General features: G+C 36.7%; 4 protein-coding genes across 8 annotated transcripts; 2 read left to right on the forward strand and 2 right to left on the reverse strand.

The window, feature by feature from the left end:
- The first annotated feature begins 284 nt into the window (after nt 1–284).
- csnk2a4 (casein kinase 2, alpha 4 polypeptide) lies at nt 285–4,198 on the forward strand. The gene is made up of 6 exons (XM_016240969.1): nt 285–404; nt 619–720; nt 1,971–2,071; nt 2,169–2,317; nt 2,454–2,543; nt 3,554–4,198. Exons 1-6 carry the CDS (start codon nt 285–287, stop codon nt 3,667–3,669), a joined length of 678 nt encoding a protein of 225 aa, XP_016096455.1. The 3' UTR covers nt 3,670–4,198.
- A 71-nt stretch (nt 4,199–4,269) lies between these two features.
- slc2a10 (solute carrier family 2 member 10) lies at nt 4,270–7,860 on the reverse strand. The gene is made up of 4 exons (XM_016240970.1): nt 7,064–7,860; nt 4,847–6,049; nt 4,462–4,584; nt 4,270–4,361 (listed from the first exon to the last, which is right to left on the reverse strand). The coding sequence occupies exons 1-4, from the start codon at nt 7,065–7,067 to the stop codon at nt 4,270–4,272; spliced, it is 1,422 nt and encodes a 473-aa protein (XP_016096456.1). The 5' UTR covers nt 7,068–7,860.
- Nucleotides 7,861–9,066: 1,206 nt separating this feature from the next.
- tp53rk (TP53 regulating kinase) lies at nt 9,067–11,706 on the forward strand. Its single transcript, XM_016240999.1, has 2 exons — nt 9,067–9,439; nt 10,813–11,706. The coding sequence occupies exons 1-2, from the start codon at nt 9,211–9,213 to the stop codon at nt 11,295–11,297; spliced, it is 714 nt and encodes a 237-aa protein (XP_016096485.1). The 5' UTR covers nt 9,067–9,210; the 3' UTR covers nt 11,298–11,706.
- On the reverse strand, nt 11,595–23,078 carry serinc3 (serine incorporator 3). 5 transcript variants are annotated; one of them, XM_016240996.1, is made up of 11 exons: nt 22,861–22,886; nt 20,070–20,149; nt 19,395–19,556; nt 18,969–19,162; nt 18,711–18,790; nt 16,732–16,869; nt 16,489–16,658; nt 16,214–16,304; nt 15,786–15,987; nt 13,110–13,337; nt 11,595–12,969 (listed from the first exon to the last, which is right to left on the reverse strand). In XM_016240996.1, exons 2-11 carry the CDS (start codon nt 20,082–20,084, stop codon nt 12,831–12,833), a joined length of 1,419 nt encoding a protein of 472 aa, XP_016096482.1. In that variant the 5' UTR covers nt 20,085–20,149; nt 22,861–22,886; the 3' UTR covers nt 11,595–12,830. The 5 variants fall into 5 exon arrangements, with proteins under 5 accessions (XP_016096482.1, XP_016096481.1, XP_016096480.1 ...); XM_016240995.1 differs by lacking the exon at nt 22,861–22,886 and adding an exon at nt 21,643–21,852; XM_016240994.1 differs by lacking the exon at nt 20,070–20,149 and having other exon boundaries at nt 22,861–23,078.
- Nucleotides 23,079–23,761: the final 683 nt, after the last annotated feature.

Below are 23,761 nucleotides of genomic sequence, written 5' to 3' on the forward strand. Positions count from 1 at the left end.
TATATGACTGACAGACTGCAACGGTTTGTGTTAAAAATCTTAATTTGTGTAGAAATATGTTTTTAAACAATTATTAAAAACAATCAAAGTATAAAGTAATGTTGCGTAGTTCTAAAAAGGAACATTTGAATGTAAGCATAAGATAGAGTCTTGCTTGGAGGTTTAAAGTTTCAATAAGCCACTGAAGTTGCTGCATGTATACTTATCATTAGCATGTATGCAGCAGTATAGCATTACAGCATTATTTATACAGATAGACAAACAGACAGACAGAGTTTCATCTCATGTTTCAGTTGCGTCTCATTGACTGGGGACTGGCTGAATTCTATCACCCAGGACAGGAGTACAACATCAGAGTCGCCTCTCGCTACTTTAAAGGACCAGAACTACTGATAGATTACCAGGTCAGACTTCACATCTGTGCATAAAGATGTCTAACTGAAAACATATTTTATAAAATATAGCTTAAATTGTTTTTACTAAGGGATTAAAATGTCTAGTGAGCCACTTGAAAAGTCTTTACAACCTTTAAAACTTGCTGAAACTGGCAACGCCTCTTTAAAAATTGCAATAGCATTTGGAAATCTGAAACAAATCACTTGTATTCGGTCATTCCAGATGTATGACTACAGTCTTGATATGTGGAGTCTTGGTTGTATGCTGGCCAGTATGCTCTTTAGGAAGGAGCCATTCTTCCATGGGCATGATAACTATGACCAGGTGAGTATAATCGGGAACTTGATAAATGGATAGTTCAGTGGACAGTTGTTTGATAATTAAAGGAATATTGTGTGCTTTTATAAAATGATAAGCCTCACATAATAAAACTCATTGTCCCTATTTACTTTTACCATTGGTAATTGCCACACTCTAACCATGTTTGCTTTAAAAAAAAAATAGAAAGCAGTAGAGAACCAGTACTAAAGGCCTGTTAACACCAAGGACGATAACTATAACAATAATGGCAGCACTTTATTTTACAGTCCTGTTTTGCTTGTACATAACATGTACGTATTATATCAATTATAATAACTGGGTAATACTAACCCTAAACCTTAACCCATGTAGTTACCTTATATTACCAGTACTTTTTAGGGTAAGTACACTGTAAGTACACGTACTTTAAAAAATAAAAAGTACACATACTGTAAAAAAAATGTTATCACAATAACTGTAATTATAAAGTTTTAATAATCATTCTAAATCCACAAGAATAACGACACAGAGGAACAATATCGCTGGAATCACTTTAATTTTTTATTTTTCCAGTTGATAAAACAATTTTAAAAAACACTGACAGCCAATCAGAATCCACCTAACTTTAAAAAGCTCACGCATTTAAAGCAGCACTATGTAACTTTTTCTGTGTTAAAAATTTGCAAAATGTATATAATGAGCGAGTACATCATGAATTAATCTTCCAAACCGTGTTTTTGTCTTATTCCGAGTCACTACGGTACACTTATAATAAGTACTTATATTTGGACTATTGTAGCCTGGTCGGGTCTTCACCGCTGCGGAGTAACACATACCTGCGTGAATCGCCGTAGACGTAAACTTAGAGAAGAAGCTCCGGTTGGAATGTTCTTCCGCGGGATGTGTGCAGCTCTGTTTATTAACCGCTAGAGCGCCAAAAGTTACATAGTGCTGCTTTAAAGCGGTAGACTATATAAACTGCAGTGTGTGCACATAATAAACAGAGCGTTATTGTCCTTTGGTGTGGACATCGTATGGTTATAGTTATTGTTCTTGTCATGAACAGGACTTGACTGTGGAATTAAAAAAGATGAACTCTTACAACAAAGTGCAGTGCTTGCAACATAACACTGTATTGAATTTCAATACAGTAAGTTCAAGTATTTCTAATATATAGTAACATGAACACTGTAACATAAATGAATGCAGTTGTTGGTCTTTACTTTTGGAGTTGTATTGACTGAATTAATTACAATGTTCCTATTTCTTCAAAGTTGGTGAGAATAGCTAAAGTTCTTGGGACAGAAGATCTTTATGATTGCATTGATAAATACAACATTGAGCTGGAGCCTCGATTTAATGACATTCTGGGAAGGTGAGTCCTCCGTATGCCTCTTCCTTTCATAACCTGGCATTGTTAGCACGGTGTTCTTTAATTTGATTTCAGCCAATTTACATTTACCTCATGTTAGACATTCCCGTAAGCGATGGGAGCGGTTCGTTCACAGTGAAAACCAACACTTGGTCAGTCCTGACGCTCTTGACTTTCTGGACAAGTTGTTGCGTTACGACCATCAGACCAGACTGACTGCAAGAGAGGCCATGGAGCACCCCTACTTCTGTAATAGCATTTGAAATATTACATTAGCACCAGGTCTATTGAATTACTATGAAGAGATTTTCATTTGATTCTATACATTTACACTAACAAATATTAGTATTTTTAAGTAATTATGAAATCTTGCCCCTTGCCTTAGTCCCTGTTGTGAAAGATCAGTCTCGCATCGCAGGATCAACTACTGTGCCAACAACTAACACTGCAGTGAGCACTGCCACTATGATAACAGGTGAGCTACCGAGCATATATCAAACTCTTTGCATGCTTTAAAATGTAATTATAATGATATGATTATTAAAACACACACCCACATTTTTGTTAGATTTTGTCCATAGAACTTGACTTGCTTTAAATCTGGAAAATTCCTTTAAGCACAGTTCACACAATCAAGAACAACAGAATTATGCTTTTATACTGATTAAAAATTATAAGCAAATTAATTTGTACTTTACAACTTTGTGCCAGTAAGTGGACCTGGTCAGGTACTGTTCAGAAGTTTGGAATCAGAGAGGTTTTTTGTTGTAGTTCTTGTTGTTTGTTTGTTTTTTTTAAACAAAGAAAGAAATTAATACTTTTATTTAGCAAAATATGCATTAATAGATCAAATGACTCAAAGGTGATCAAAACACTTTTACATTGGTAACTAATGAATGCTATTCTTTATGGAATTCAACTTAAAAAAAAAAAGGTAAATGTGACTTTTTAGTTCACAACTGACTTTATTCTCACAGTTTTTTTAAATCTCAGAACTGCAAACATAACCTTGCAATTCCGAGTTTACATCTGACTTTTTTCTTTTAGTTCTGAGTTTATATCTCATGGTTATGTTTTTTCCACAATAGAATAAAAAAAAAAAAAGGTTATTGCTTATATCTCTTAATTCTGACTTTCTCAGAATTGCAAGTTTACGTTTTATGCAATTTGGGGATTATATCTCACGATTCAGTCTTTTATTGAAGTCTGAATTTTGAGATATAAACTCAGAACTGCAAGAAATAAGTCAGAATTGTGAGATAAAAAGTTTCAATTACCTTTTTTTTAACTCTTGGCGGAAGTTTCCATAGTTTTTTCAAATTTTATTCATCAAGGATTTTCTTGAAAGAGCTCTGAAATAAATGTATCATGGTTTCCAGAAAAATATTAAGCAGCACAATGTTTTCAACATTGACAATAAGAAATGTTTATTGAGCACCAAATAAGCATGAATAAGATTCCTCTTTTTTCCGTCTACTTCACTAGGAATAGCTGCGCTTCCAGCCTCCACAGCTCTAGGGTCCCTGACGGGTTCCCCCATTCTCATGGCTCCCAGCAGCCTAAACACTCCAGTGCCTGCAGCCACGGGGGCCGCTCAGTGATGTCACCGTACCCGTCAGTCCACATCAAACCTGCTGAGGATCTCTGGGACTGTTGTTACATAGAGCTCTTCGGCACCACAAGCCCTGTTTACCCGGCAGTGCAGCATGAGTTTATCTGAAATTGAATGCACTTCATCATGAGATGTTCACCATCATGCATTCACCTCAGGCAAAAGTGCGCAGGATGTGTTTGAGAGCTTATTCACAGAAAGAGAATCATCACGTGTGATATTACATACATTGTCCTGCCATTAAACAGCTTAGCTTTACTTGAAAATGGATGGACTATTTGGAGCAAGTGAAGCATGCGGTAGCACAGTATTTCTGTCAGCAGTCAATGAGCAAATCCTCTCTCAAGTGTGAAATGATACTGCCGTTATACAGCTGTGGCCGTAGTTCAGAGTGTGTATTGGTGCTGTTTACTGTAGCTCACGTCAGGTCACACCAATCGCCTTTACTCAACACACAGCAGTGTCTTTAGCTCCTCTCACTGTGGACGTCCCGTATAAATGGCAATGCTGTGGCATTTTTTATATATATATATATATATATATATATATATATATATATATATATATATATATATATCAAACCATATTATCATACTTTTACCATATTATGGTAGATGAACACAACTGCTGCCATTCCGATAACTCCATACACAAAGAATATTCCCGATAGGCCTATCACATCTGAGAAAAATGAGAGTCGTTGAAATCTGATAAATTATTTGCAAATACATTTCATATGATGACAACTGACTTTGTGTGTGGCCGTGGTTGTTGTGCATACCTGTTATACTCAAGAAAGAAAAGGTAACTATGAGGTTGGCCCCCACGTTGAAGCAGTTGATGAATGAATAGGCTCTTCCCCTGACTTCCTTTGGAAATATCTCACTTAGCACAAGCCATGTCACTGTGAACCAAACATGCAGTTTCATGCAATTAAAGTAGTAGCTGTTGTATAGCATGAAACATTGGTAGATGATGGAATTTCTGTGCCAATAGATGCACCAAGCAGCTATTTGGACATCACTGTTTTGACAAATGTTTATCAAAACACACTGGAGATAATGTTAACTGTATACTCAAACTGATAAGACAGTTATGTTTGGTGCTGCCAGTGGCACTGCATCTTTAACTACAGTAAATGTAGGTATCACTCCAAGAAAACTTACTTGGTCCAAAGCTGACTGAGAAGGCACTCACAACTGTCATCATACAGATAAAAATAATCCACTTATACATGTCCTCTGAGTGTGAAGAAATATTTGAATCATGTGTTTCACGCCCAGTAGATGGAGTGCTTTGATTGACCAAGATGTTGCCCATGTTTTCTTGATTTTCAGCCGGTGAGGTCAAATTTGAATGTGGTTCTAATGAAGTGCATTGTTTTGTTGTATCAATCACTGACTGTCTGCACAAGAAACCAGTAAGTATCAATCCTATAGCCAGCACTGTGCATCCACCAATCAAGAGTGATCTTCGACCAACCTTGTCTGAACATATCATTGCCAACAGAGTAGCAATGACTTTGACTATACCCAGACCCACTGACGCAAGAACTGCAGACGCGTTGCTCTGAAATCCCACAGAGAAAAGGATGGTGGAAGCGTAGAAGAGGACATTTGGCTGACCTGTGAATTGTTGACTGAGCACCAGCCCAAGACCAATGGCGGTTCTTCTCAACATGTTGTCTTTGGTTTTGAAAAGGTCAAACACACTATATTTAACTTGTTCTGTTGGGTGCTGATTCGACATTTCCCCTGCTAATCTATCAGATTGCTGGCTATCGTTCTCTGTTACGAGGCCTTCAGAGGTACCGGTTGTCTGAGGTAAAAACCTAATGGACACCAACTGCATGAGAGATGGTATAATAGCAAGTCCAAACATGTACCTCCATCCTGCTTGGACACCAGATAAAACGTAGTTGGCCGCATAGGCCAACAAGATCCCAACTGTAATTCCAACTTCGTACAGGGTAACCATCAACCCTCTGCGTTCGGGAGCAACCATCTCAGAGACAAAGATGCAGCAGCTCATGGAAGAAATGCTCATTGCAAAGCCAATGATGGCCCTCCCAACCACCAATGCCAAAAAAGATATGCTTGTAGTTAGGATGATGGTGCCTCCTAAAATGAGGAGGTTACTCAGTAAAATGGATGTCCTCCTGCCATGACGATCAATCAGCCAGCCACCAATCACAGATGCTGACAATGATCCGATCAGTAGAGCGCTAACCATGGCTTCCTGCTGGACACAACCCAGATGGAACTGAGCTTGAAGCTGCGGCAGAGCGCCGGATATTATTCCAAGCTCATAGCCGAACACTAGGCCACCAAGAGTGGATGCAATGATAGTGAGCACCAGGACAGAACAACCTAGAAAAGAGAAAGTAGCACACAAATAACACAGAAGATAACTTGAGGAGAACACAGAAGAGCTGGGTTGGCCTGCTCATACACTCTTTAAAATAAAGGTTCCTTATTAGCATTGATGATTCCATGAAGAATCTTTAACATCCATGGAGCCTTCCACTGCACAAAAGCTTCTTCAGATTATTGAAATATTATTCACACTAAAAATGGTTCTTTTAGGAACTGTTAATAGAAAGGTTCTTTGTGGAACCCAAATGGTTCTTCTATTGCATCCCTTTGGAATTAAGAGTGTAGGGTGAACCAGGACTTTTCTTGGTGTTCTGAGAAAACCAGCAGTTTAAAAAAGTAATGTATAAAATTACAACATGTACTACCATCCTCAGGCACTGGGATGTGCTGCCACCAAGGGTAGCATATTTTTACGTGACTGGACTAACCTACAACCCTAAGGCTGATGATAAACGGAGCAACTTTTTGAGCAATTTTGCCAGGCAACTTTTTTTGAGCAATGTTGCTTGAGCACTTTCCCATTGAGAATGGGTAACACATTTCTATCTGGATACTTTAGATCAGTCGTGGGCCCTGTGTCTCACCTGGTTGCCCGTTGATGGCAACATTGCTCAAAAAGTTGCCCCGTGTATCATCAGCCCCACATTACTCCAAATATAGTGTTGGTAGATCATCCTGATCGATAGGCCAGCTTTTCAGAACACTCGTCAATTTAAAATTATGTTTATATACAAATGGTTTAAAAGTAGAAAAAGTCATATTTCAGAAGGTGATCTTAAATTACAAGAAATAGGAAACATACACACGGTCATAAACTATGACCTGCATTTTATAATAATTATACATGTTGTTCTAGATTAAGTACAGCAATATCACCATGCAGGGTATACATATTTCTAAACAGATAACTGATATTAAAATCTGTCGTATTTGTTTGCTATTGAGATAATCAATTTAATACTTTACATGCTAAAACGCAAATAAGCATCGAACAGGTCTAACACTTACCCATTTTTTTAACAGATGCTGGCTCATCAAATACGCAACCAGTCTGTGGAATATAATCTATTTCCAAAACATAAACATAGCAAATGGGAACTGCTAGGTTTAAAGTTCCTCTAGTTGTCTAGTCGTCCTATGCTTGATTCAGGACACTGTCACCATGACAACTCCCGTGTCGGCGCTATTGATTTCATTAGAGCGGATCGCTTGAGTGCGTTTCTAATTAGCTATAAATAACCTGCAGCTGATGTCTCTGACTGCAGCTCTGTCCGCACGAAACTCGAAGCCTGCGGGATTTATGTATTGCTTTAAAGTTTTCTGAAGCCACTGTCAAATCGACAGAATAACATCTGCAAGACCAACCCGTTATTTTTAAAACAGAAGTGGGAAAAAGAGGCTGGCAATGCTTCCACCGTTTAAACACTCATTTAGACGACTACACGTAGCTACCGCTAGCCCGCCTTCTCACCTCAGACCGATTAACATCCCTCAGACCAGATGTTTTATCCCGATAGAAAACTGACTGAATCAAAATGTACATTGTTTAAGATTATACGCGGTCCGCATAGTCACTGTAGAAGGGAATCGCTACTGTGGCGCATCATAGTTATTTTTTTCGTCTGCTTTTTGTTCTGGCAAAGTTTCTTGGAACCTCTTTCAGAGCTGAGGTCTGTTCATCCGAGGAAGTCGCGCGACGTGGCAGGAGGCTGAACCCTTCCTTAAACTGAGCGACTCCTTGAGCCTTCCTAAATAAAGACGTTCTGATGCCATTCATCTTATCACAGTAACTGCATGTCGTACTTACCAACACCTTCAAATCATATAGTAAATATCAAACTAATTAATAATTAATCTAATAGCATTATCTTTGTTTTCAATCTTTGATTTAAATAGTTTCACCAGAAAATCAGACAGCCTGTCATGAAGACTGATGAGAGAATCTTTAAAGTCGACATAAAAAGCCTATTAGATTCAGACACTACACTGCAAAAATTCTAAATTGCTAAAACATTTGTGTCATAGCAATACTAGAGCATTTCGTGTTTATCTGTAATAGATGAGTGGAAGAGAGAAAAGTGAGGAGTGATTCTGTGGGGTAAAAAATGCACTATATATGATGGGAGTTTGGGTAATAGTTAACAGTAGCTATGTCAGTTATATTTTTTAAAGATTATAGGGCGAGGAAGAAACCAACGACACTAAAATGTGGGGGAAAGGCAGTAAGAGATTATTACGGTGGCCGAGAAGTGCAAAACAAATCACAATTCTGAAAACAATATAACAAATTACAAACGCAAATGCAAATGCAAGTCTAAAAAACAAAATAACAATTCAGAAAACACAACAACAATTCAGAAAACATTATAACAAGTCAGAAAACACAATGACAAATTCGAAAACAAAATAACAAGTCAGAAAACACAACGACAAATCAGACAAACCGGAAGAGGTAGGTGTAGTTTGAGACAGCGCCATTGGTTTGGGATTACTCACCGCTGACTGGACGAGACATCTGTCAATCAATGTATACAGGAAGAACCAGCCGAAGAACAGCAGAGTCGTGGTAGAAAGTTCGGAGATGGTATTAAAGTAGCTCAGTTTAAATGTATTGTATGAATTGCCCTTACTATGGAATAAAAAATACGGAGTGTATATTTACATTTAGTTAAAAGTGGCTAAAAAACATCAGTTCCAGTGGCGCAGGTGGTTAAGTGCTTGACAATGGCTTTTTGACGCGATCGACCCGGGTTCGATCCCGCTTTTGCCAAACTTTTTTTTTTCTCCCTTGTGTTTTCTGACTTGTTATTTTGTTTTCGAATTTGTCATTGTGTTTTCTGACTTGTTATAATGTTTTCTGAATTGTTGTTGGGCTTTCTGAATTGTTATTTTGTTTTTTAGACTTGCATTTGCGTTTGTAATTTGTTATTTTGTTTTCAGAATTGTGATTTGCTTTGCACTTCTCGGCCACCGTAGATTATAAATGTAAAATGGTTATGAATAGGACTGCGCTCTGGCATGATGCAAATACAAAGTTAGAACGGTAGGTGGCGGTATGCGCTTGTGTTTAGAATAAAAGAAGAAGCGTAAGTAGCCTTTTTTCTTTCCCGGAAGCAGAGAGCACATGGCAGTGTGTCGCAGGCTTAGGGTGGAACATGGCCCACTCAGACTCCGTCAAAGCGAGTGTCCCCTCGTATTTAAAGGCAGCACAGATGATTAAACAGGGCGCGGAAGCCCGTGTCTATCGAGGTACCTTTTTGGGTCGGTCCGTGATTATCAAAGAGAGATTCCCAAAATTATATCGCCACCCTGAAGTCGATGAGAAACTGACGCGCCGCAGAACCACACAGGAGGTGCGATCCATACTGCGATGCAGGCGAGCAGGTCAGTGCACGACAACAGCGGACCCTGCCTGCACGCTGCAAGCGACTGCTGTCATAAATCTTTCTCATTTCAGTCAACTGTGTACAATACGCAGTCAAGAAGTAACCTATTTGACGGGCATAAAATAATATTGTCTCCGTCTCTATCATATTTTTTTTTTCTCAGCATCTGTAGCCCAAAACTTAAGAGAGCAGAATATTTGTAAACATGTAAACTATACTGGAATTTATTTGAAATTCTAAATTTGTAGGGCAGAATACAGAGCTTTATTTTGTATTTGTATGTTTATTCTTGTTTGAATTAAGTTAAATATTTATTCGACTAATCAAAAACGGTACATTATTTAAACAATAAGCTCAAGAAAGAATAACCGAATCTTAACCTTGATCACAATAAGTGTTAAAAACATCAGGAAGAAAAAAGTCACAAGACCATGTACTTAAAGGTAGTGCTGGGCGGTATGACCAAAAATTTATATCACGGTATTTTTCGAAATTAAAAAGTTGCTAAATCTAGTGCTAAAGTCGAGCTCGTGTGTGAGACGCGGGGGCGGTGGATATTTGTGGCGGTCAATGTGGATATTGTGGATGAGTTCTTCTGTGTCATCACGTTCTATTAGTTCTACAGCTTCAGTTTCTGAACTTTCACGCTTAGTAACACATACAGCTGTTCCCTCACCACAGTGCAACAGTGAAAAGGGACCCCTTTCAAACGGTGTCGCGTTCCGAACGTTGTTTTAACGACATACTTGGGTATAGACATAGGTATTTTAAAAATTCATACCATAACACAAATAAACACCGGTATTCGGTATGAACCGGTATACCGCCCAGCACTACTTAAAGGGATGGATGCAAAATGAAAATGTAGTCATTATTTACTCACCCTCAAGTTGTTCCAAACCTGCATTAATTTTAGCTGTTGAATGCAAAATAAGTTATTTTGAGTAAGTAACCAAGCAGTTGCTGGTAGCCATTGACTTGCATAATATGGAGAAAAAAAATACTGTAGAAATCAGTGGCTAACATCAACTTTTTGGTTACCAACATCCTTCAAAATATCTTTTTGTGTTAATCAGAAGACAGAACAGGTGTGGAACAACGTCAGGGTGAGTAAATGATGGCAGAATTTTTATTTTGAGGTGAACTGTCCCTTTAAGGCTTCAACACGGGAAATAACTATTATGAATATTTTTAAATGCCTATTTGCCTCTTAGCTGATTTTAAAGGGTCCTGCGGGGTGACAAATGACTTTTTTGATGAGTGCAAATAAGTGCATGCATAAATATTAAGACTATTAATCTGCTAAACGAACAAATGTACGCGTAATTAACATCTACACTATATGATCGACTTCTGTTTCCTTTGTCCCAGGTATCAACGCACCTGTTGTTTATTTTGTTGACTACACCACCCATTGCATTTTCTTGGAGGATATTATTCACTCGGTGTCAGTAAGAGACCACATTGCATCGGCTCAAGCGTCAGAACAAAACCCACAGCATCTCCAGACTCTAGCAGACAAGATTGGTGAAATCCTGGCTCAGATGCATGATGAAGATGTCATCCATGGTGATCTCACCACCTCCAACATGCTTCTGGTCAGTGGAGCTGAAGACCAGAACATGAAGCTGGTTCTGATTGACTTTGGGTTGAGTTATATTTCTGCTCTACCAGAAGATAAAGGCGTTGACCTGTACGTGTTGGAGAAAGCTTTTCTCAGCACTCATCCCAAAACAGAGACTTTATTTGAGAGACTTCTGAAAAGTTACACTGCTTCATCCAAAAAGTCCTCCGCGGTCATCAAAAAACTGGATGAAGTTCGATTGAGAGGTCGGAAGAGGTCTATGGTGGGATGAAGTGCATTACACCGTATATTCTGGCATTGAAATGGTTTCACACAGGATTTGCTTCAAGCTTACAGCTGTAGTTTGATGTTGGAAATGTAGTCTTTGAAGTACATGAATGTGTAAGGTTTTTCGACGCAGTGAACATTAACATAATGAATGCTTTAAACTCAAATTCTCCAATTCCGTTTGAGTGCATAATAGACAAATGCACACCCTCGACTGAAGACTGATTCAAACACGTGGAAATCCACTGATGTCTGGCCAACCTGATCGATTTATAATTAATTTGTTGAATTTTTTTTTCTCCTTACTGTACTGCTTCATCTATGGTTACATTTAGTTAATATAGTGCAATAATAATTGCCAAAAAATGGCAGCTGAATTTGAGCCCTACTAAAAATACATCAACATGTTCAGTGTGCTTCCAAGACCTGTGAATGAAACCAATAAAAAAAAAAACTGGATTCACGTTTCGCCTTTGTAACGTGCATTTAAATCAGTAATATACCGTTTCTGGACATTCATGACTGATGGTCAAGTCAAATTAGCATTATTTATATACAGTAGTGCTTTAAAACATACAGATTGTACGGAGAAAGGAGAAAAAGATGGAGAAAAAACCCTTTGCAGAAACCAGGTTCAGTTGGGGGACTAGTCCTTGTGATGCAGCCTGGAAAGTGGAAACATAAACTCACACATCAGAATTGAGGATTAATATTATTCAAAGAAATTTCATCAGGCATTGCATCCTTCTGCTTGAAGATCAGGAAACATCACAGCAGCGTTAGGTGAGAGGGATGAGATGTAGTCTGTACAGAAACATGAAGGTAGAGCTGCTGTGATGGTATAAAAACAATGACAAAAACATGCAAATATAATGTTCATATTATCAATTTATCTCCAAATAAAAAAAAAAACATAATTGTAAATACACTGTTAAATATACTAATGTTAATTCATTAATACATTGTACATGTAATACAAGATTTGTTCTGGTTGTACAAAAATACAACTTATTTGATGATTATCCAAAATATATTTGCATCCTCAATGTTGCATTCCTGCCTCTTGTTGTATTAGAAATAATGCATTTTTGTCACTGTACTCCTTGATTTTGATGAAAATATAGCATTTTTATACAAAACAAAACATACAGTAAAGATACAAAAATAGTGAGATCAGTACATTTTGCCTGACCAACAGAAATAAAACACTTTATTTCAACATACCGGTAAATCAAAAGTACAAATTAAAAAAGTTTCATCTAAAGCAATAAGCCGACATAGAAGAAATATAAAATACATTGTCATTCCTGCTGATGGCACAGAGAGCATCCTAACCACAGGCTGAGGTTATTAGGCAAAATGGTCCAAAAATAAAATCCATAAAAACATTATAATAAACAATTAAATATAAATAAAAACCAAACAGTATTTTCATAAGAGCATCAAGGCTGTAGGACATTACACTCTTTAAAAAAAAAAGATTTCCGTAGCGAAGGAAGAGAACCTTGATTTTTAAAGGTGTTCTGCAGAAATGCATCTAGGTGAAGTCTCTGTTGATGAGAATCATAGGAGCAACCAGACTCCAGGTGTATAATGAGAGACAGACCCAGCTGGATGAGATTTTCACCCACACTGCCGGCCACTTGCTCGTCATGGCATTGTAGTCTGCATCAGGACTGGTTTGACAATAAAAATCAATTATATAATTCAGTATATAATTATATACAGTGCCTGCTGTTGTGTGTGTTTCTACTTTTCTATTCAAATTGTTCAAGAATTCTACATCGTACTTCAGTGATCAGTGGGAACCACACACCTGTACCAGTTGGTGAGAGTCATCATGATGTAAAGAGACGCCAGGAACAGCATGAAGTGAAAGAAAGCGTAGCTGTACTGAACAGTGTCTCTTTCGTTGTCCTCCACAATTGGTGTTGTGACCTCTTCTGCTGTCTCAGGACTTACTGTGCAGCTTTCATTCACGACTGTGGTATCTTTAGCTGCTAAGGTTAGTTTATTAACTTGACTGGTATTGGAAGAGCGTATACTGTGAAGAAAAAATAAATTAAAGCTCTATATGGCATAAGCATTAGTATGGCCCATCTGAATACTTATGTTGTGTTCAACATAATGTCTTCAAGAATGATTGTTAATCTATTAGTGTTCCTGTGGCTCAGTGGTAGAGCATTGTGTTAGCAGCGCAAAAGGTCATGGGTTCAATTCCCAGGGAACACACATACTGGTAAAAAGTGTATAGCCTGAATGCACTGTAAGTCGCTTTGGCTTGCTAAATGCATAAATTAAAATTATAAAAATTAATAAAACTACCAGTCAAAAGCTTGGACACATTCCCATACATGCTTCAAAGTTGTTGGTTATCTGGTCCAACTTATCAATTATCCAACTTATCCATAAAAAAAAGGTAGGAGGTAAAAGTAAATAATGTGCGTTTATTCAAATGTGTTCCAGAGTTTTACTGGCAGTTTAAAAAAAAAAAAAAAATGTAAATAAAAATTTTCTGGCATCCACACGTCTGTCTTGTATGGAAGTCCGTTTCCGCCACTGAATAAAAAATTTTTTCACAGAATTGTGAGATATAAACTCGCAATTGCGAGCTATAAAGGCAGAATTGCGTGATATAAACACAATTGCGAGCTATTGGTTATCTGGTCCAACTTATCAATTATCCAACTTATCCATTAAAAAAAGGTAGGAGGTAAAAGTAAATAATGTGCGTTTATTCAAATGTGTTCCAGAGTTTTACTGGCAGTTTAAAAAAATGTAAATAAAAATTTTCTGGCATCCACACGTCTGTCTTGTATGGAAGTCCGTTTCCGCCACTGAATAAAAATTTTTTTCACAGAATTGTGAGATATAAACTCGCAATTGCGAGCTATAAAGGCAGAATTGCGTGATATAAACACAATTGCGAGCTATAAAGTCACAATTGCGAGCTATAAAGGCAGAATTGCGTGATATAAACACAATTGCGAGCTATGAAGTCAGAATTGCGAGTTTATATCTCACAATTCTGACTTTATAGCTCGCATTTCTTACTTTATAGCTCGCATTTCTTACTTTATAGCTCGCATTTCTTACTTTATAGCTCGCATTTCTTACTTTATAGCTCGCATTTCTTACTTTATAGCTCGCATTTCTTACTTTATAGCTCGCAATTGTGAGTTTATATAACGCAATTCTGAGAAAAAAAGTCAGAATTGCGAGATATAAAGTCACAATTGCGAGCTATAAAGTCACAATTGCGTGATATAAACACAATTGCGAGCTATGAAGTCAGAATTGCGAGATATACTCGCAATTGTGAGTTAAAGTCCAATTTTGAGGGGGGAAAAAGATATGTTCTCAGAATTGCGAGTTTATATCTCACAATTCTGACTTTATATCTCACAATTGTGACTTTATATCTCGCAATTCTGACTTTATAGCTCGCAATTGTGAGTTTATATAACGCAATTCTGAGAAAAAAAGTCAGAATTGCGAGTTTATATCTCAATTGCTAGTTTAAATATCACTCAATTCTGAGAAAAAAAGTCAGAATTGCGAGTTTGTATCACACAATTATGAGGGAAAAAAGTCAGAATTGCGAGTTTGTATCACACAATTCTGAGAAAAAAAGTCAGAGTTGTGTGATAAAAAGTTGCAATTACCTCTTTTATTTTTTATTCAGTGGCGGAAACGGGCTTCCATAGTCTTTGCCCTGTTGAAAAAACCAGCATATGCTGGTTAGGTATGTTTTGATGCTGGTTTAAGCTGGTCCTTTGCTGGTTTATGCTGATCATGTGCTGGCAAGGACCAGCATAAACCAGCAAAGGACCAGCTTAAACCAGCATCCCAGCGTCAAAACATACCTGAATTAATTCATACAAACAATATTGCTGGCACCTTCTAGAAGTAGTTACAAATAATTTGATTTGAAGCCAATCTTTTCACATTACACTTGTTAGGAGCCTACAGTACAAAAATCACATATTCAGCCACTTAGAATGGAACAATTACTTTTCCTGTTTTGTGTCACCTTGTTTAAACAAGAACAGATGAAAGAAAGAAAAACAGAGGCACTAGACCAGGGGTGGGTAAACTTGGCCCTTCCAGGCCACTTTCCTTCAGAGGTTAGCTCCAACCCTAATCAAACACACCTGAACCAGCTAATCATTGTCTTCAGGACTACTAGAAGGCTACAGGCAGGTGAGTCATATCAGGGTTGGATCAAATCTCTGCAGGAAAGTGGCCTGGAAGGGCCCAGTTTGCCCATCACTGCACTAGATCATAGCCAAGCATGGACAATCTCAAGGCTACAAGCACATCTCCAAAGACCTTGATGCTGCTGTTTTCACCATACATAATGTTATCATGAAGTTTAAGGCCCGTGGCACTGTAAGTGGCAATAAGAGAAAACTTGAAAATTATGAATTATCTGAAAAAATTGCGAGAGTGCCAGACAACAACTGTATATATAACATTAAAAACACTATACCTTGAATACAAAATGCAGAGAACAAATATGGCCAGTCCGACGATGCTTTGAGCGTCCCACCACTGCAAATACGGGGCAGATGGCACAGTTTCCTCTATGTCTACAATGATGACGGCAGTCTGGTTCTCCATCTCCAGTGGGGCGACTGTGGGGGACGTGATCTGCTGGAAGATGCTGATCAGACTCGGGTTGCATGTGCGGTCTGGAGATGAGGGATGGACACACAAACAAAACGACAGATCGTGAAACTGAGCAAATTCAGCCATTTGAAAGCAAACTTCTGAAGTAAGTTTTCCAAGCTTTCCAATTATCAGCTAAAAGCAAGGTCAAACATTCTGAATATCAACTCAACCCAAGTCACATGGTCTAATTTAGCAAAGACAGAAGACAGAGATTAAATGTATAAAAACCTTTGTGAAGCTGCTAACCTGGCTCATTGGTCATGGCTGACCAGGTGAAGTACATGGTGTACAAAGTCATAATGGACGACTGAAGAAGACCAGATCTGGGCTGGTATTCCTAGAATTATACACATTATCTCATTTCACTGGACTATAAATCACAAAGGGAGCATAAATGATTCACTAAACATGAAATATACATAAGATGTCATTTCAAATGACAACTGTGTGGCTTAATAACGTTTATATGTCAGGTACAGGCTAGCGAATGTCTCAGAGAAAACACTTGTAACTGTAAATACCTGAATTCGGGGCAGTACAGACAGAGCAGAAGCTATGACACATAATAACATGTTGAAGCTGATGAAGAACTTGTTAAGCACGCATCCTTCTGGCTGAGCGTAGATGTTATAGCAGAGAACTGCAGCCGTGAAGGACAGAATATAGTTCACTCCTGTTACTGACAGCAAGGCTAGGAGGAAGGAGCGTAAAATTACTCAATATACATATTATGACAAATAGGTTTACGTAACATGTTTACCTACCTATATACCACCTCTTTCGGTTTTCCTTTTCCATTTTTTCAACCCAGGATTCGTTCCACGAGTGGGCAAAGTCAATAAGCAAAACCAGCTGAATCAGAATAAAGCAAAATGCTCCACAGCTGCCCACAATAAACCACACTAAAGAAAAAGACATAAATGAACTTCGATTTTGTGCAAACCCAAATTGAGCTGGGCATGAAGAATAAAGAACATATATGATTCATGAAGACCTCCAAAAACATGCAAAAAACACTGTTTTTTCTTTGCCCATTCAACTGAACTAAATGATGAAGAACAATGGCACTAGAGGTGATGCATAAGCAATGCTCAATAAGATATTACATTAATAATAATAAACAGAATAAAAAAATCCTCCGCCAAGTATAAACTGCTCAAAAAATTTGTTAAGTAAAATTAGAACAATTAAAGTCCTTACTGTTGTTATACATGTGTATTTGGGAATGAGGGCTGAAACTTATTTTAATTGACAGCATGCAATGATTTAAACACACAGGACTTCCATATACTTATACTAGAAAAGTCAACAACCTTGTCTGACAATATGACGGGAATTGTTAAGTAAAATTAGAACAATTAAAGTCCTTACTGTTGTTATACATGTGTATTTGGGAATGAGGGCTGACACATTTTAATTGACAGCATGCAATGATTTAAACACACAGGACTTCCATATACTTATACTAGAAAAGTCAACAACCTTGTCTGACAATATGACGGGACGGCAAGAGCTGTACCTTGTGATAGTTACACTTTTGAAAGGATAGTTCACCCAAAAATGATCATTTTCTCACCCTAATGTCCATGGCTTATGTTCAGAACACAAACATTGTTGTCCATCCACTGAAAATCCATGCAACCAAACTTTTCATCACACTTAAAAAAAAGTATGAAAAGACATAGTAAAAGTATTCCACATGTTTAATCCAAGTCCTCTGAAGAGACACAATCGCTTTATCTGAAGAACATAATTAATTTGAGCTTATAAACATTGATTAACACACACACATGGTAAATGGAAGCTCAAGCGTGCTTCCCTGACACACCATAAAGCGACTGTTTGGATTAAACCACTCAATTAAATAAAACAATAAGCCCAGTGAAGCCGTGCTTTACAGTGACTTTATAACAGCTAAGGGGGTTTTAGGTTGTTAGTGCCTAAAACCCCCCTTAGCTGTTATAAATTCACTGTAAACCACGGCTTCACGGGGCTTATTGCTTTTATTAAACGGCTATTCCATATACATAGTAAGGTTTCACAAAATAAAACAGAGCAAATAAAGTGTAATGATAATAAAAACAGTATTCTTCCACCAAACAATGTAGTTCCTCAGAAATAGTTGTGGTTGCAACAAAGTGGTTGCCGAGCAACACACAGAAGTAAACAAAGGTGTGTGTTTATAGAGTAATTTACAACAGCTTCGAACGCGGCCCAGCCAATCAGAATCAAGGACCGGAACTATCCGTTTTATAATATTAATTTTACAATGTTTTATATTAACCTTCTGCAGTACAAACATCTCTTAGGTTTCATTAAAAATATCTTCATTTGTGTTTCGAAAATGAACAAAAGACATAAGGGTGATGACAGAATTTTAATTTTTGGGTGACCTACCCCTTCAAGTTGAGGCTTAGCAAAGGGTCAGCTGCAAAATGAAGGATTTCCACAAACACTTTACCCTTACTATTAACATGTAGTCTCATCACTGGCAAAGATTCACCTGAAAGGTATCCGATTGGCTAAGATTATTCTTTACGGAGCACTATCACAGAAACAAGAGTGACTTCTAATAAACTACCACCTATTGCAGTGATATCTGATATAATTTAATGACAGATATCAACTTGGACATTGTATTCATGACATTTATATAAAAACAACAACAACAAAAACATTAAATATAGCTTCACATTATGGCCAACCGATCAGATCAGATTTATAAAATGAGTTCAGTTCTTACTTCGAGTAAAAGGCCCCTCTGGAATATAGAAGGCACCAACAGTGACAGCAACCATGGCTGCAATCTTGAAAACCCAGAACCTAATGAAATATAGAGATGTCTCAGTGGTTTCATAAACTGACAAAATACTAAGTATTAATTCCGCAAACTGTGGTTTAGAAATATACATGTATTGTAAATCAAATCAACAAGAAGAATTTCTAGTTTATAAAGTTTATAATAATTCGATTTTGGTCCACGTCATCTTAATGGACTAACCCGTTGTGGATTGCAGCTCTGGGATCTCGGCTGTTCTTCACATTGATCGTGAGCAGGGAGAACGTGAGAAAGAACAAACTCATGCCACAACAAAGCCGGTACACAGCCTTATAGCCGACCAAAATCTCACACTGAACATTGGCCTCGATTCCTGCTACACCAGATCCTGCTCCTCCGTGACAAAAGCCAGGGATCTAAGAATGAAGAAATGAAAGTCCTTTCAGCCTCCTGCTAAACCATAAAACTTCCCCAACTTTCAAATGAACTACATAATATTTTATCTCGGCATGAGAGACAAAAGTCTTCTTGAGCATTTGGTTAATAATTTCACAAATCTTACAACACAGTGTAAAAACCCCCCTCTTGGTGTATACATTACTTGAGGTATTGGATTATTTCTAATGCTTCAAAATAAGCCATTCTTACTCTTTTAAGCTGTTGTTCAACACCTGGTGACAACAGGACACAGGCAATGATGGTACCAAGCAAAAGGATGAAGGCATACATTATTCGGGTAACAATAGACTTCTTGATCTGTGGGCAGCATCTGCATCGAAGACATGCTGCATTGTTGCAAAGGCAAGAAACCTTAAGGAAAAAGACAAAAATTCCATCTGGAGCTCTTTTATAAAGAATTAATAAAAGGATAAAAATCAAGATGATAGACTCTTATGCAAAAAGACTTTCTGCTGTATTAAAAGCAAATGGTGCAAGTATAAGCACACTGGATATGGAATTGATAGATGTTAATGTTAAGACCGTTAGTGCTGTTAAGACCTCTAAGAGACTGTTTATGAATTAGACACTCAGATTTAAAACAGCTGATGTGAGATCTGAGATAGCTCAGTCTGTTGTAAACAACTTAATACTACTGTCACCTTGAGAAGCCATGTGCACAAGGCATGCAGCTAAACCATGTGCTTGATGTTATTATGGGCAACACTAGAACACACCAGAACACCAGGAATTAAAAATGATCTCTAGAGTGCATGTGTTTAATAATCTCCAGAATATTCTTTATAGACCTGTGTAATAATATTCCATAGAATTCACCTACGCTTAATCATATGAATAATATTCTGTAGAACAGGGACTGCCAACCGTGGTCTTGCTCATGTTGGACCTCCGTCTCTCTATTGTTGGACTCACTCACTTCATGGACTGTGAGCAGTGCTGTAATACTGCAGACCAGGATGGAGAACCACTGCTTTAGAATACATGTGTGTACGAAGTACGTGTTTAATAATATCCTCAAGAATTTACCTGTGTTGAACATTATTCTGTAGATTTCATCTACTGTTAATATTGTTCTCAATTACCCTTACCAAAAAGTAGTATACTTCAAGTTTATTTTAGTAAGTATACTTAATTAAAGTTCAAGTATATTTTAAGTATACTTTATGTAGTAAGTATACACATATCAGTGTACTAGTAGTATACTTGTAAGTGTACTATTTCAATACTCCTTGGGACTAAATTGGCCCACTTTCTAGTATACTTATAAGTATACTTTAAGTATAACAGTAGTAAACTTTGAGTACACAACTAGTTTACATCAAAATGTTTAGTTTGTACTGCAACTATACTAAAAGTGAATATAGGTAAACTGATAGTTTACTAATTAAATACTTGTAGTAGCATTTTTAGTACACTTTGAAGTATAGTCTCAGTAAACTACTAGTTTAGTAGTTTTATACTGCAAGTATACTCGTAGGTTTTCTTTAAGTGAACTTTACATCATACTTTAAGTAAACTACTATGTCCCCATTTAGGTATTAATTTGTATATATTTTGTTACATGAATATCTGAACATACAAAACATCAAAAGAACAGGGTATCTGCTTGTAAACAAAAACATTTGATTCTAGCTTCATGCATTCTTTTTTTAAACACTTGAATGTGGATAAGTTTCATAAATAAAAAATAAAGAAATAAACAACATTTTGAACAAAAAGCTGAAAAAAGACTATGAATTGGATTCAGAATGATAATCAAAACGTAGATAAAGTCGATCAACACCCCAAAGCTTGACAGTCATTATTACCTCTTCATGGGTCGACATTTTATTCCATAACGTTACACAGTTTTGATGCTGTTTTATGTCTGATGATCGTGTTAGATTACATGTGGAAGCATCTGTTGTTTCGGTTTCTTCTTCACTTGTGTTTTTTTGGAAATTCTGTACAGAAGATGTGTACTAGCACCCTTACAGTATAACAATGAAAACACGGATTCTAGGAGCACAATTATAGCTCAAATATATTTAGACTTTTTCTAAGTATAAGTCTAGTATACTTAAATGTCATTTTAAGTATATTTCTGAGAAGTACGTAAAGCCCTAAAAGTAGACAAAAACTAAAAGTATACTTTCCTATTTTTAGTTTAAAAGAAGTATACTAATAGCACACCTGAATAAACATATTTTTTCGTAAGGGTACTCACCTGTATTATATTATATTAAATTATTATAAACCTTTTTGATATACCCTGTACACGTAATCGACGTGATGTAACTGAAACAATAATCCAGTTAAGCAGGAGCGTAAGTAACAGGTGATTGTCTTGACCTATCCTGCTTTCATTACATATGAATAAAATGTTTTGATTCATGAAAAGTTTCATTAAAATCTAAACAAAATGTAAATTTATACATAAAAAAGCAAACCGACTTACCCAACTAATCAGGGTCCCCAACACAGCACCCATAACCTATTTTCAGCAAGAGACACAATACCTCTAATCTCCTGTTAATGTTAATAATAATGAGTCAATTCAGAATCAGAGCAAAATATATGAAATCAGAAGCGATCCCTTAGAAATTAACATAAAATATCATGCTGGCCGATATTCAGGTGTCAGTTCCGATGCCACCACGCGCCTATAGTTGAGTTCTGGAGTGACAGATGGGACATCCGTCACGTGACCAAACTACATTAATATTAATTAGGCTTCGTGACGTTTACCCAACACACCTTACTGATTTGCTGAAAGAGAGACGGCCCCTGAAAAGCTAGCCAATTAGAAGAACCATGCATTGGCTCATGAATATTAATTATTGAACGCACCGGGAAGGTTACCCAGACAACTCAAAGACCTCGTTAATATTCATAAGCTAAGCTTTCGTCGTCACTACTTGCTAGCAAGAAGAACAGGAGATGTTTCTGTTTTGCGTTCCTAAAAATGATTTCCTTTGTGGCTATAAAATAAAGAAAAGCTATCACAGTACAAACCATAGATTAGAGATAAAGGAGGAGCCAAGAAGAAGAAATACGTTTTTTTTTAACTAAGGCGAATATTAAAAGACATGTTTAATGTGAAATGCGAACGTTAACGTTCATGTTTTATCATTTTGCAAACTTTATGGGTGAAACAATTAGTAAAAAATTTTTTTTAAATCTAAAACATTTTAGAAAAAAATAATAATGATTTGTCTTAGGTGATGTCATGTGTTATTTACATTGGAGAAGGTCATTTGTAATCTTTTTAATTGTATGAATAATTTTATAATAATTTAGTAATTCACATATTTATTTATTAATATCTTATCAAACTTATCAAAATGTATAATCTGTAAATAGCACAAATGCACATTCACAATTCTGTCTACTGATATTTAATTTTTCTCTATATTTTATTACTATATTGTTATTATTAATTTATTGTCTATTCTCTTTATTATTAGTGTTTTATTACCTTAAATTATATGTATGCCTGCATTATGTCAGTTCTTTCTGTACTGATAATCCAGTTAAGCAGGAGCGTAAGTAACAGGTGATTGTCTTGACCTATCCTGCTTTCATTACATATGAATAAAATGTTTTGATTCATGAAAAGTTTCATTAAAATCTAAACAAAATGTAAATTTATACATAAAAAAGCAAACCGACTTACCCAACTAATCAGGGTCCCCAACACAGCACCCATAACCTATTTTCAGCAAGAGACACAATACCTCTAATCTCCTGTTAATGTTAATAATAATGAGTCAATTCAGAATCAGAGCAAAATATATGAAATCAGAAGCGATCCCTTAGAAATTAACATAAAATATCATGCTGGCCGATAATCAGGTGTCAGTTCCGATGCCACCACGCGCCTATAGTTGAGTTCTGGAGTGACAGATGGGACATCCGTCACGTGACCAAACTATATTAATATTAATTAGGCTTCGTGACGTTTACCCAACACACCTTACTGATTTGCTGAAAGAGAGACGGCCCCTGAAAAGCTAGCCAGTTAGAAGAACCATGCATTGGCTCATGAATATTAATTATTGAACGCACCGGGAAGGTTACCCAGACAACTCAAAGACCTCGTTAATATTCATAAGCTAAGCTTTCGTCGTCACTACTTGCTAGCAAGAAGAACAGGAGATGTTTCTGTTTTGCGTTCCTAAAAATGATTTCCTTTGTGGCTATAAAATAAAGAAAAGCTATCACAGTACAAACCATAGATTAGAGATAAAGGAGGAGCCAAGAAGAAGAAATACGTTTTTTTTTAACTAAGGCGAATATTAAAAGACATGTTTAATGTGAAATGCGAACGTTAACGTTCATGTTTTATCATTTTGCAAACTTTATGGGTGAAACAATTAGTAAAAAATTTTTTTTAAATCTAAAACATTTTAGAAAAAAATAATAATGATTTGTCTTAGGTGATGTCATGTGTTATTTACATTAGAGAAGGTCATTTGTAATCTTTTTAATTGTATGAATAATTTTATAATAATTTAGTAATTCACATATTTATTTATTAATATCTTATCAAACTTATCAAAATGTATAATCTGTAA

Source organism: Sinocyclocheilus grahami, unplaced genomic scaffold (genome assembly GCF_001515645.1).
Source record: "Sinocyclocheilus grahami isolate Dianchi unplaced genomic scaffold, SAMN03320097.WGS_v1.1 scaffold606.1, whole genome shotgun sequence".
NCBI lineage: Eukaryota > Metazoa > Chordata > Actinopteri > Cypriniformes > Cyprinidae > Sinocyclocheilus > Sinocyclocheilus grahami.

Bases quoted from the DNA above. Each gene is read 5' to 3' on its own strand.
- slc2a10 (XM_016240970.1), bottom strand. The intron at 4,585-4,846 runs GTAAGTTTTCTT...TTTGGTTCACAG, and splicing joins CTCAGTCAGCTTTGGACCAA to TGACATGGCTTGTGCTAAGT. The intron at 4,362-4,461 runs GTATGCACAACA...CATTTTTCTCAG, and splicing joins TTCTTTCTTGAGTATAACAG to ATGTGATAGGCCTATCGGGA.
- csnk2a4 (XM_016240969.1), top strand. From the start codon at position 285: ATGTTTCAGTTGCGTCTCATTGACTGGGGACTGGCTGAATTCTATCAC. The intron at 405-618 runs GTCAGACTTCAC...CGGTCATTCCAG, and splicing joins AACTACTGATAGATTACCAG to ATGTATGACTACAGTCTTGA. The intron at 2,072-2,168 runs GTGAGTCCTCCG...ACCTCATGTTAG, and splicing joins TTTAATGACATTCTGGGAAG to ACATTCCCGTAAGCGATGGG.
- tp53rk (XM_016240999.1), top strand. From the start codon at position 9,211: ATGGCCCACTCAGACTCCGTCAAAGCGAGTGTCCCCTCGTATTTAAAG. The intron at 9,440-10,812 runs GTCAGTGCACGA...CCTTTGTCCCAG, and splicing joins ACTGCGATGCAGGCGAGCAG to GTATCAACGCACCTGTTGTT.
- serinc3 (XM_016240994.1), bottom strand. From the start codon at position 22,893: ATGGGTGCTGTGTTGGGGACCCTGATTAGTTGG. The intron at 19,557-22,860 runs GTAAGTCGGTTT...TTTTTCCTTAAG, and splicing joins TGGGGACCCTGATTAGTTGG to GTTTCTTGCCTTTGCAACAA. The intron at 12,970-13,109 runs GTGTGTGGTTCC...TTGTCAAACCAG, and splicing joins ACTCTCACCAACTGGTACAG to TCCTGATGCAGACTACAATG.